The following is a 13,741-nucleotide window of genomic DNA, read 5'->3' on the forward strand; positions in this document are numbered from 1 at the left end:
CAGTCAGGAGGCAGAGGTGGGGGATTATGAGTTCAAGCCTGAGCTACACAGCAAGACTGTGCTGAGGGAGGGAGGAGGGAGAAAGAGAGAGATAAGTGTGTCGGGGAACTATACCCTTAACATAACCTTTCCCATGCCAAAGGAACATAGCTAAAACAGAAGCTTGGGAGCTGGATAAGTGGGTAAAAGTACTTGCCATGCAAATATTAGGGCCTGAGTTCAGATCCCAAGCACCTGTCTAAAGGCCACTGTGATAACACATTATGTGTAATCCCAGTGCTGGGAGGCAGGGACAGGCAGATTCCTGGAAACCATGGGCTAGCTTTAGCTACAGAGTGATGTAGTGCAACCCTAATTAGTCTTATTATATTAAAACATGGAATCAGATATCGAGAGTGAAAGCTGAAAGAACAGAGATGCAGAGCAGCCAGCCACCAGAGACTTCTTACCTCTACTGAATGGGGTGAGATCCTGTCTCCACCTCCCTAGTGCTAGAATCAAAGGCATGATCCTCCCAAGTGCTTGGATTAAAGGCATGATCTATCACTGCTCAGCTCTGTTTCTCTTTTATACTGGTTCAATCTCGTGTAGTCCAGGGTAGCTCTGAACTCTTAATCTTCCTGCTTCCTCCTCCCAAGTGTTGGGATTAAAAGTATGTGCCACCACTGCCTGGCCTCTATGGTTAACTAGTGGCTAGCTTCGCCCTCTGATCTCCAGTCAAGCTTTATTTGTCAGAACACAAACAAAAACCCCAGCCCCATCTCAAAAACAAAAAACCAATAAAAGCTTATACTTTAGGGATGAAAAACTCACATAGACTCAGAAACATAATACCTAATGAAGACAGCATTTTTAAAAAGCCAGAGAATGGGGGCAGGCGAGATGGCTCAGCAGTTAAGAGCACTGACTGCTCTTCCAGAGGACCTGGGTTCAATTACCAGCACTCACATGGCAGCTTACAACTGTCTGTAACTCCAGTTCCAGGAAACCAGTTATAAAAACATATATGCAGGCAAAACAACAATGTACATAAAAACAAACAAACAAACAAAGTCAGAGATTATTTCATTAATGATATTGGTAGACTATCATACAGAATAACATATGCTAAATTTCACTGGTTTACACCGAAAAATGAAAAACAGATGAATGAAAGACCTCAACACGGAAACTAACAAAAATAATCTAGAATATATGTATGAGCCAAGAATAAGCAAAGAATAAAACATAAAAAACTAACTACAACTGGGGGTGGTGGCTCACATGTTTAATCCTGGCACTCAGGAGGCAGAGGCAGGTGGATGTCTGTCTGTGAGTTCAAGGCCAGCCTGGTCTACATAGTGAGTTTCAGGACAGCCAGTTTCTACACAGAGAAACCCTGTCTTAAAAAACAAAACAACAACAACTCAAATGTTTAGCCTGCTTTCCTTGGTTTCCTCCCTTCCTCCCATCTTCCTTTCTACCTTTCTTTCTTTCAAAACAGGATCTCACTATATAGCCCTGGCTTTGAACTCACTATGTGGGCCACTCTGGCTTGAATTCACAAAGATCTCCTGCCTCTGTCTCCCAAGTGTTGGGATGAAAGACACATGTCACTATACTCAGCTGAAGAGGGTTTTTGAGACAAGAGTCTTATTCTGTAGTCCAGTCTGGTCTCAAACTCAAGACAATTCTCCTGCCTCAGCCTCCCAAGTGCTGGGATTATGAGCATGAATCACTAGAGCACATGAAGAAACAACGGGGGGGGGGGGGGGGGGGGGGGGGGGAAGAACCATGCGGAACACAGTAGCCATCAACCAGGTCTGAAAAGAGGAAATCGGACAGCCTTTAAATGGGCAGGAAGCCAACAAGCTCCACAAAAGAAAGGGAGACAGAGAGGAGGAAGCAGTGAGGTCAGGCACCTCTGGGCATTAGGTGCAAACAAGAGGAGGCCGAGGAGGCACAGAGCATGTCCGTTTGTGATGGGAACCCAGCAGAGGTGAGCCTGACACTGAAGATGGGCCGCCCAGGATGGCAGATGGTGTGGGTGGGCCCATGCACAGGAGGTAGCATGCACGAGACTGGTAGAAGAAGGCAGTGTGCAGAATTTACCAGGACACGCAAAGCAGCCAGACACCCAGCAATGACTCAGCCCCAGGGAGAGAGTGAGTGCCTCAGGGCCCCAGGCTCTTGTCCAACCATAAATGGTACCAAGTTCAGGCTGTCTAGGTCAGGACAAGGTGAAACTGGGGCAGGGGGCAGCTTGACTCATCTCCCAGATATACAGAACTGTCATTGGAACAAGCTGCAGGAACAGGGGACCTTTACCTTGGGAGGCTGAAAGATTAAAGCCTCTTCCCTGGGACTGCCTGAGCTCATCTGAGATCTCCCCATGGATGGAAGGCAGAGGTACAGAGCAGCTCCTCTTCAGCAGAGGCCCAGAGACTGTCAGGTGAATGTTCTCAAGATCTGGAGGAGACAGGAATGAGCTACTCCAGTTCCACATGGTCTAGTGTCTGGCTCCAGTTACTACAGATGGGTCAAAGAACAGAGTCCCCCAAAACAGCACAGGACCAAGGCACTCCCAAGTACCCTGTAAACTTGCAGATAACTTACCCAAACAGGGCCATCAGGTAATGTCACTGTTAGCACTTGCCAGGGGAATGATGCAAGAATGTCAGCCTTAGGCTGGTCCTGCTCTCTACCCCCCAACCCTGTATCTCTCTTGGCCATCCTTCTCTACGGGCCTCCTGAACTGACTACCCCCTGCTGCCGCCAAGTACTCTGAAGGTAAACCCTAAACCAGGGAGTCTGCCAGTGGACCCTTTCCCACGGCCTTCTTCTATAGAGACGGCCATTAGCACACCTAGAGCAAAATGGCTCGAATGTTCCACCTGACTTCAGAGGACCCTGGCCTGGCCCACCACACAGCACACTGTCTGTTACTGCAAGCTCTGCTTCCACAGAGGGCTATAAAACTCCTCAACACCAATCTCTGTGAAGATGCAACACTGGACAGCTGCTCCGAACCAAACACCTTCAAGAGGACAAGCCTCAGGGTTCCATCACTCAAGCTGACCAAAGTCTCAGAGAGAAAAGACTTAAATGACATCTATTTTAAAGTACATTTCTGAGGAAAACCAGATCAACCAGGGATGTGTTTCGAGGTCACTAATGTCCAAAGCCTTGTCCGAGGTAGGATCAAATGGGCATTTCCAGTTTACATGACCTTACCAAAGGCTGTTTCACTTAGTTTCTTACTCTTCATTTAGTTTCCTGGAATCCTTCACAGGGTATGATGAACTATTAAGACACTGAAGGCATATCTACTTTCTTTCTTTCTTTCTTTTTTTTTGGTTTTTCAAGACAGGGTTTCTCTGTGTAACAGTCCTGGCTGTCCTGGAACTCATTCTGTAGACCAGGCTGACCTCAAACTCATTGAGATCCGCCTGTCTCTGCCTCCTGAGTGCTGGGATTAAAGGTGTGCATCACCACCGCCCGGCATATCTACTTTCAAAGTGGCTTTGTGGTAATGATACAACACAGGCAATCTATGCTGCTCAAGCACTCCTGGTCAGTTTATTCCCCAATCTAATTTGTCTTGAGAACTTCGAGTAGCTGTCAAGTGGGGGCCAGAAGGCGAAGCCGAGAACTTGCTCTTCTGAACAGCACTCCCATGCAGCAAATCTCAGCAGGAAGTACCAAAAGACAGAAGTTCTGCAAGGTTCTTAGACATATGAACATAGCTCAGAGTGTGGGAGGTTACCTGAGGGAAGCTAGGAAGACCTGAGACAGTGAGGTAATCCTAGACCATGAACTCTGGGCATATATGAAGGGAGGGCAGGTGAGGAGACCTGGGTTACATAAAGAGATCTGGCGGCCTGTGAGGAAACCTGAGGACAGTCAGAAAACCTAGACCCATGTAACAAGACCTAGGGGCAGGTTAAGAGACATCAGGGGCAAGTGAAGAGACCAGGAGGCATGTGAGGAAACACAGGATTAAGGTGAGCAGACCTGGAGGCATGTGAGGAAACCCAGGATTAAGGTGAGCAGACCTGGGGACATGTGAGGAAACCTGGGATTAAGGTGAGCAGACATGGAGGCTGATTAAGTAACCTGGAAAGTGGAGTGAGAAGGTCTTAAGCTAGTGTAGTACCTGAGTTGCTGGACTCCAAGGACCTTGGGGACCTCTCAAGTTGCTCCTCTGGGCCATATGACATCTGTCTCTTGGCGCGTCCCGCTGCCACACTGGCTACTGACAAGAGAGGGATGGCTTGGCTCTCCTGAGAGATGAGAAGAACATTAGATGTGCTCAGGATTCCCTGGGTTCCCTATAAGCATGCTATGATCTCAACTATTTATCAACTATGAAGACAACGCAACCAGTAGAGAATCCAGCAGTTCAGAGGATGAGCTTGTTAAGGCTCAGCATGTTCTTCTCTTGGGTTCTGCCTCCAACTCTTCATACAGCCAAAATAATAGGCCATGTAGTCAACTCTTCATAGGAAAAATCATGTAACATAAAAGAATATTCCCTAAAATATCAGCAACTGAGCACGACAAACTCTAAAACATCACCAAAGAAGTGACAATTCATAGGTACCAAGCACTTCTTACCAACTGCCAGGAGTTCTGTTGGAACCTCACTTGCATGTTCCAAAGTAACTTCCTCTGTCCTTGTTTCAGGTACAGGAACAGAGCAGTAAATGCACTGGCTCAGTTGTTACTGAGCCCTTCTGGGTGAGAACTTTGTCCCACTTCACAGGCTGTAACCGGCCGGGTTTTACCAGGAGGAACAAAAGCGAGGATGCAAGGCCTTGGCATCCTTGGCAATACCCCACACCTTCCAGGCCATAGCTTAGTATTAGCTCAGCTCAGTGTTAAGTCAAGGGCAGGACATAGAGTACGAGCAAGACGGGACAGGTGGAAAGGAATGATGGCCTAGCCCAGTCTCAGGACCTGGGCGCCCGACTCTTGCAGAATTCCAGCCTTCGGGGTACAACAGGACTTAGGGGTACAAGCAAGCAACAAAGCCAGCTAAGTCCTCTAGAGTTCGACGAGCCTATTTGCCCCACATCCTGGCTTTCAGTAGAGTCACTCAACGCACCAGCGTGCATATACTTAAGCAAGAGAGTAAACTCAGCCCAGCACACTTTTCAGAGTCCGGCCCCACGGCCAGGACCACCTTCAGGGCCGCTGGACTGGCTGCCCAGTCAGGGGCGTCCTGGGGGGAGCCGCACCCTCCCGACGCAGGCTAACAGGAGGCCTGCACTCACGGGGTTGAAAAGCTCTGTCGTCAGTCCCAGGTAGTTGTGCAGAGCCAGGAAAGTCACCCGCTGCAGCCGTACCATGATGATCTGCAAGAGACGGGGGTGGGGGGGGGATGGGGGGGGTGACAAGTCTAGGCTGGGCACCAGCAGCGCCACGTGGAGTTCCTGCTGAGCCCCCCAGCACAGGCCCCAAACCACAGGCCAGAGCTCACCTTTCCACCACTGTGCAGCAGGGTGCTAACATGAGGAACAATGTGGGACACATAGGAACCAAGTAGTGTTTTCATATTTTCTGTAAATCTAAAAGTAGTCTAAAATATTTAGTAAGAAGTTTTAAGGTTTCTTTTGGGAAATGGGAGGTCCGAAAGCTTCTATGGAGTTAATACTATTAACTTGCGTGCGCGTGCGTGCGTGCGTGCGTGCCTGTGTGTGTGTGTGTGTGTGTGTAAAACAAGAGCGAGAGGTGTGTGACCTTGCACACGGAGGGAGAGGTATTGCTCCACAGGAGTCAGCTGCTGTGTTTGTTTTCTGAGACGGGGTCTCACTGGGAACTGGGGCTCACTGACTAGAGTGGGCTGGCCGGCCTCAGGGGTGCACTTGCCTCCCCAGGTCACATGCACTCAGCTTTTTCACACTGAGTCTTGGGGATCAAATCCAAGTCCTCACGCTTACAAGGTCAGCACGTTACTGACCAAGCTACCTCCTCAGCCCCACCCCACCCCCACATTTCTTTCCTTGTGCGAGTGTGTGGGTGTGAACACGCCACAGGACACACGTGGCACTCAGAAAGTGACTGACTTACGGGAGTCGGTTCTTTCCTTCCACCACTTAGTCCTGGGGACTGGACTCAAGCAGTCGTGCCCGGTCTATTTTGTGTTTGTGGAGGCAGAGTCTTGTTCTGGACACCCTAGCACATGCTATGTAGCCTTGAACACGGTCTTGAACTCAAGACCATCCTGCCTCACTTTTCCAAAGGCTGGGGTTACACCCATGTGCCACCACTCTGTCCAATTTATGACTATTCTTTTTTTTAAACTTTTTTCTAGCCGGGCGGTGATGGCACACGCCTTTAATCTCAGCACTCAGGAGGCAGAGGCAGGCAGATTTTTGAGCTTGAGGCCAGCCTGGTCTGCAGAGCAAGTTCCAGGACAACCAGAGCTACACAGAGAAACCCTGTCTCAAAAAAATATAATTAAAAAACTTTTTTCTATTGAAAAAAATTTTTTCTTGTACAATATATTTTTGTCATGTCCTCCCCACCCTTTTTCTGAGACATGGTTTTACTATGTAGCTGTAGTTGGCTGGAATTTGCAATGTAAATCAGGTTGACCTTGAACTTACAGAACACTCCCTGTCTGCCTCCTGAGTGCTGGGCTAAAAGCATGCACCACCACTGCAGACCTGTATTACAAAGTACTTTCTAGAATCTGCCATCCTCAGCAGTAAATCCTGCCAGCAGAGTCAGTTCTACATTCTCTGCATTCACCCACAGTGCCGAATCCAGAACTGGCACATAACCAGAAACAGCCCTAATGGGATCCATGCCAACGCCCAGCTCCAGGGCCTGAGATGGCCCAAGGCAGATAGAAAAGCCTGCTAGAAAGAAACTTACCTGCACTACCCTCACCAGAGTTTCAGGGTACTTCTCAAACACTCCTTGAAAAGCTGCTGCAGGAAGCCAGAGGATGGTGGACGAGACAGCTGCACGGGCAGAAACTGTTTTGTAGGGTGCAGTGTGACCCTGTAACAACAACTTGGTTAGTCCTGCACGAGGGACCTCAAAAGCCCCCGGGGGATCCCCACAACCCGCAGAGGTTTCTGGAGGGCCTGCCTGACTCCTACCCACACAGCTGTCACCTTCCCAGGCGTGCTGTGGACACTGGCAATTTTGACCTAAACCAAAATCATCACAGCAAAACATCGCAAAGGTTTGGCTGACAGGCGTTATGGGTCAGGCCCACTGACCTGCATGTTTACTGGATTACATGCTCTTTCCTGGGACTCACAGGCCTGGTTGTGCAACATCCCGCTCTGTCTATAGCCCCTTGCCATAAGGGTTGCAAAAGCCCCAACCCATGTATGCTTTCTGTAGAGGTCACTGAGAGCAGAAACCACTATCATCAAATAGCCACACAACAGTAGTCAAACACTCAATAGCCCTGCCATGCATATTCCTGTATCCCCTGTGAGGGGCTGAGCTGCTTCTCAGATACAGCGACTATAAAGATGCTATAACACACACATAGGTTTCTGTGCTCATATTTCTTGCTGGATATATGAGGGGAGGTTCCTAGATCACATGGTATCTGCATCCTTAACTCTGTAAAAATCAATCAGAACAAAGCAAAAACTTCTACCAGATAACCAAACAACCAAAACCAGATTGCCTTCCACAGTGGCTGTACCATTCCACATTCCCATCAGCAATGAATGTGAGTTCCTGCTCACTACTTGCTACTGTCAGAGTTAGAGTTCAACAGATTTGTGGACACTAGTTCCTGGAGACCTTTAGAAGTTCCTGCATAACTGAAATGCCTGGTGTCAACTGAGGAAAGGCTGAAGAAGCCAGGTGTGGCGGTGCTTTAATCCCAGTGCCCAGGAGGCAGAGTAGGGCGGATCTTCGTGAGTTCAAAGCCAACCTGGTCTACAGATAGAGTTCCAGGACAGTCAAGGCTACACAGAGAAACCCTGTCTTGGGGGGAAAAAAAGGGGAAAGAAATGCTCAACATCCTTAGTCATCAGAGAAATGCAAATCAAAACGACTCTGAGATACCACCTTACATCTGTCAGAATGGCTATGATCAAAAACACTAATGACAGTCTATGTTGGAGAGGATGCGGAGCAAAGGGAACACTCCTCCACTGTTGGTGGGAGTGCAAACTTGTACAACCACTGTGGAAATCAGTATGGCTGTTTCTTAGAAAATTGGGAATCGATCTACCTCAAGACCCAGTCATACCACTCTTGGGCATATACCCAAGGAATGCTCAATCATACCACAACGATACATGCTCAACTATGTTTATAGCAGCATTATTTGTAACAGCCAGAACCTGGAAACAACCTAGATGCCCGTCAACTGAAGAATGGATTAAGAAAATGTGGCACATATACACAATGGAGTACTACTCAGCAGAGAAAAACAATGAAAGCATGAAATTTGCAGGCAAATGGATGGAACTAGAAAATATCCTGAGTGAGGTAACCCAAACCCAGAAGGACAAACATGGTATGTACTCACTCATAAGTGGATGCTAGATATAAAGCAAAGAACAATCAGACTGCAACCCACAGAACCAGGGAGGCTACATAGCAGGGGGGACCCTAGGATGACTGTGGCTTATAATAAGTTTTGGTTTTACTCAATCACTGGGCAAGCCACAGTGAAACATTTCACTATTAGGATAAGAATTTGTACTGTATCAAGCTGATAATAGAAAAAAATAAAATAAAATAAGGGAAATGCTGAGGAACTTTTAGAGGCGGAGCCTCACTGGAGAAGGTAACCACTAGGTAGGCCTTGAGGCTTTGTAGCCCAATCCCACTTCCTCTGCTTCCTGATGGGTGATGCCGTGGGATCCCCTACCTCCCTGCTCATGTCATCATGTCTTCCCTACCACGATGGAAGGGATTACCCAAACTGTAATCCAAATAAACCCTTCCTCCCTTAAATTGTTTCTTGTCAAGGACTGTCACAGCTGTAAGAAAGGTATCTAATATACAGCTGTTTGGGGAGAGGGGTCATCCATGCTCCCATGCATAAGCCAAATAAACTCACTAGTTCAGCAAGCTACACTTGGGTAGACTATTTACTTTGGTCTGTGATTGGTACCATATCTGAGCTAACTACATGTCTGACCACGTATCCCCATGAAAAGGTCATATAACACTATAATCTCTCTTTTACTGATGTGATTATACCTTGTGGGTTTCCTCCAGAAGGCTGTTTTTTGAGTTGTTATATTGTAGAATATCAAGCCAGTTAGGTTCACACCACAGTACATGCCTGTGAGCAGTGGATTCGAATCCCTTCACTTTCAAAGCCTCTGATGTTTTGTTTTGCTATCAAATAGCACACTGGAGTTAATAGGAGATTTTGATTGAAGTCTGAATATTAATCTAATTCTCATTGCCTTTGCTATGCTGCTTATGGCTTAATCTGAGATTTAAAGAGGTTCAAGGACAGATCAGTGGATCTTCTGTCTTCATCAAATATACAATGCTCATCTCTACTCTCTAAAAGGATGTAAATGGTCAAAATCTCAAAGATTAAGGCCAGATAGGAATGACAGAATAATCTCAGTACTTGAGAAGTAGAGGCAGAAGGACTCAGAGCAATACTGCCCAAAAAAACCAAAGAGCCAGGAGATATATCTCTATGGTAGAGCCCTTGCCTAGCATGTAAAGACCCTGGGCTTGATTCCTATCTGCAAAAAAGAAACAAAGCTAAGAGTATACTAGGAATGCGACAGAATTTTAGAAGCTATAGAAAGCAAGTGACAGCCAAGAAAGATCGTGACCCCTACCTGTAATCCAAGCAGAGGCTGAGGCAAAGGACTGCTGCATACTCAAGGCCATCCTAGGCTAACAGTGAGTTCCAGGCCAGTCAGGGCTACAGAGTTAGACTCTCTCACAAAAGGAAAGAGGGCAGTGCATCGTGGCACATGCCTGTAATCCTAGCACACAAGAGGTGGATGCAGGAGAATCAGGAGTTCCAGATCATCCATCCTCGAATACATAGCAAATTTAAGGCCAGTCTGGGTACATGAGATCCTACAAAAACATACAAAAGCCTATCCGTCTCTCGACCCGAGGAAATAATCCAGTTTACTGTCCTTTCTCCTGCATAGATTCCCCAGCTGACAACCTGGACCATACACGAGTTTGTCTTTTAATCTGTGCATGTGCAAGCACAAACACACACGTGAGCACAGGTGCACACAGTGCAGTATGCACGTGGAGGTCAGAGAACAGCATTGGGAGCCGAATCTCTCCCCGCACCAGGTTGAGTCAGGATCTGTCTTGTTTCTCCCCTGTGCAGCTTATTCCAGACGAGCTAGTCTTCGAGCTTGTGGCCTCTTCTCCTGCCTCTGCCTCCTATCTCAGGCTTACTGATTAACACCACTATGTCTAGCTTTTTTTTTTTTTTTTTTTTGGTTTTTCGAGACAGGGTTTCTCTGTGTAGCTTTGCGCCTTTCCTGGGACTCACTTGGTAGTCCAGGCTGGCCTCGAACTCACAGAGATCCACCTGGCTCTGCCTCCCGAGTGCTGGGATTAAAGGCGTGCGCCACCACCGCCCGGCCTATGTCTAGCTTTTTATGGACCCTTTTTCCAGGCTCAAACTTGGGTTGTCAGGCTTGTACAGCTAAGGCTTGTCCTCACTAAACCATTTCCCTGGCCCTGGACCCAGTTTTTTTGTAGTTGTTTGTTTTTTTGTGTGTTTGTTTTGTTTTTTATGAAACAGTGTCTCACTATGTAGTCTTGGCTGGCCTGGAGCTTGGATTAGACCAGGCTGGCCTTGAACTCACAAAGATTCATCTACCTCTGCCTTCTGACTGCTGAGATTAAAGATGTGTGCCACCATACCTACTGGACCCTGTTTTTAAGTGGCATTTTCTTGTCATAATTAATCCATGTAATTACCAGTTGGGTGAAGGACTTTTCCAGGACTCAGAATGTCTATGCCACCCTGAGTCAATGCCCAGCACAAACCCCTGGCATGTATCACTGATCTGATCTCAGCCATGGGGCTGGTACAGCAGCCCAGGGCCAAACCTTCTCATTACCTGTTTTGGAAATAGTGTTTTGGGCACAGTGTCACTCACTAATCTACATACTGTCGATAGACCATATAGCCCATAAAGCTAAAATATCTACCATTGAGCCTTTGGGAGAAAAGGCTGGCTAGCCTCTGCTCTTCAGCACATATTATAAGCTTGAATTTGAAGTTGTGTCAGTAAATAACACAGTGTATTCTCTCTGTGTCTGGGCAGTGGCTCTACAAGACACCCGTACGACACATCTGCACTCTCACACAAGTAGACGTGAAGAGACAGAGAAGGCCCTGATCTGAAAGACAGACCGAAAAAACACTCGGGAAGGCTGGCGCATCTAAGTCAACTAAGTGAGCAAGGAAAACCTCATCTTACTTCATATGGAGAACATGACGACATTGTTTAAACATTTAAAGGACAACAACAAAAAAGTTCTAAGCCGGGCGGTGGTGGCGCACGCCTTTAATCCCAGCACTCGGGAGGCAGAGCCAGGTGGATCTCTGTGAGTTCGAGGCCAGCCTGGGCTACCAAGTGAGTTCCAGGAAAGGCGCAAAGCTACACAGAGAAACCCTGTCTCGAGAAACCAAAAAAAAAAAAAAAAAAAAAAAAAAGTTCTAAATGCTGAGTATGGCACCACACACCTGGAATTCCAATACTGGGGAGGTAGGTGCAGGAGAAATGCCACATGTAAGAAGCTAGCCTGGGCTACACAGCAAGTTTCAGGTCAACCTAGAATCTAATGGGGAGGGGGTAGAGGTAGGGGCAGAAACAGGCAGACCCCTGAAGCTCACTGTCCAGCTAGCCGGACTGGCCAAAACAAATTGATAAGCTTTAGGCTGAGAAACCATGACTCAAAAACTGAAGGTGGAAAACAGTTGAGGAAGGAAGGGCACCCGACATTCACCTTTGACTTCACACCCAGACACACACATGCACACACCTACATTAAAAGGTACATATACACTACATCACACACACACACACACACACACACACACACACACACACACACACACACACACTACACTGCACACACTAATTTATTTTTAATTTAAAAAAAGGGATCAGGCCGGGCGGTGGTGGTGTGCTTGTTTTTAATCCCAGTATTCAGGAGGCAGAGGCAGGTGGATCCCTGTGAGTTCAAGGCCAGCCTGGTCTACAGAGCGAGTTCCAAGATAGTTAGAGCTGCAACACAGAGAAACCCTGTCTCGAAGAAACAAAAAACAAACAAAAGAGACCAGGGGAGATGACTCAGAGGTTCAGAGCACTTGCTGTTCTTGCAGAAGACTTAGGTTCAATCCCCAGCATCTACATGGTGGCTCACAAGTGTCTGTACTAAGTTCCAGGCGATTCAACACCCTCTTCTGGCCTCAGTGGTCACCAAGCACACACATTGTACATATACATACATTCAGGAATATACTCATACATGTAAAAATTTGTAAATATGTAAAAATAAAAAAATTGAAATTAACAGTTAAAACCTGTAAAGAACTAAAGGACTGAAGAAACGGCACGGTGCTCCCAGGGCTTCATGCTCTTGCCGAAGAGCTGCAGTGGATCCCAGCACCCACATGGCCACTCACAACTTGCTACAACTCTAGTTCCAAGAGACACAATGGCCTCTTCTGAGCCCTGTGGGCTCCTGCACATGTGTGGTGCACAAACATACTCTCAGACACACACACATATACACAAACAATAAAAAAAATAATTTGACGGGTGGTGGTGGCGCACACCTTCAATCCCAGCACTTGGGAGGCAGAGGCAGGAGGATCTCTGTGAGTTTGAGGCCAGCCTGGGCTACAGAGTGAGATCTAGAAAACCAGGCTCGCTCTCTCTCTCTCTCTCTCTCTCTCTCTCTCTCTCTCTCTCTCTCTCTCTCTCTCTCTCTCTCTCACACACACACACACACACACACACACACACACACACACACACACGAAAGTAAAACAACAACAAATGAAACCCATTAAGTGGGAATCGAGGAGTGAGTGTAAGAGGAAGCTGAGAAGGACCAGCACTACATCTGTAAGTTTTCATAAATGTGTCCCTCCTGCACCTCCTTCAGGAAGCCAATAGAGAGCTTGCTCCACCAAAACAAGCAAGTGAACCAGGAGGAGGAAACCAGAGACCCTTACAGCAGAGTACAGGGTCCCGGGTAACATGAGATGGCAAGACAGGGAAGCTGGGAGGTTTTCCCAGAGAACAGTGCTACTCGTGGAGCACAGCCAGGACAAACCTCTACAGTGGGTGTACCGTTAAGACCTAAACTCGGGAGGCAGAGCCAGGCGGATCTCTGTGAGTTTGAGGCCAGCTTGGGCTACAGAGCAAGATCCAGGACAGGCACCAAAACTCCAGAGAAACCCTGTCTCAAAAAAAAAAAAAAAAAAAAAAGACCTAAATAACAACAACAAAAATGAAGAACCTGTTAACCGCAAGAAAACAAAAGCTGACAAGAAAACAGTTTCTCTAGACACTGCGTGGCTCAGCTGTGAAGATATGCACAGTCTTAGTTATGTCCCGTGGGTGGAAACAAGGGATTTGGGAGAGCAGTGGAAACAAGATGGGCCGTCAAGAGGGCTCATCTCTATTCTCCAGGCAGGAAGCCAGAGCATCTAAGACAGAACATGTACAAAACAATTATAACAGATGCTCTAAAAGAACCTGAGAGTTGGACAGTCTCGGGGGAGAACAGACAATTGCTGTTTATGAAA

General features: G+C 47.2%; 1 protein-coding gene across 5 annotated transcripts in view; it reads right to left on the reverse strand.

The window, feature by feature from the left end:
* The window catches only part of Pnpla7 (patatin like domain 7, lysophospholipase), a 77,184-nt gene that overhangs the window by 49,326 nt on the left and 14,117 nt on the right, over positions 1-13,741 (reverse strand). For 3 of the 5 annotated variants that reach the window (XM_006981067.4, XM_076569275.1, XM_076569276.1), the window contains exons 9-12: positions 6,862-6,990; positions 5,256-5,336; positions 4,136-4,262; positions 2,308-2,448 (exon numbers count right to left, since the gene is read on the reverse strand). In XM_006981067.4, coding sequence (XP_006981129.1) covers positions 2,308-2,448; positions 4,136-4,262; positions 5,256-5,336; positions 6,862-6,990 — 478 coding nt within the window. The remainder of the gene's footprint in view (positions 1-2,307; positions 2,449-4,135; positions 4,263-5,255; positions 5,337-6,861; positions 6,991-13,741) is intronic. The other 2 variants (XM_015999537.3, XM_076569277.1) reach the window with 1 other exon arrangement.

The sequence above is a fragment of the Peromyscus maniculatus genome, chromosome 4 (genome assembly GCF_049852395.1).
Source record: "Peromyscus maniculatus bairdii isolate BWxNUB_F1_BW_parent chromosome 4, HU_Pman_BW_mat_3.1, whole genome shotgun sequence".
Taxonomy (NCBI): domain Eukaryota; kingdom Metazoa; phylum Chordata; class Mammalia; order Rodentia; family Cricetidae; genus Peromyscus; species Peromyscus maniculatus.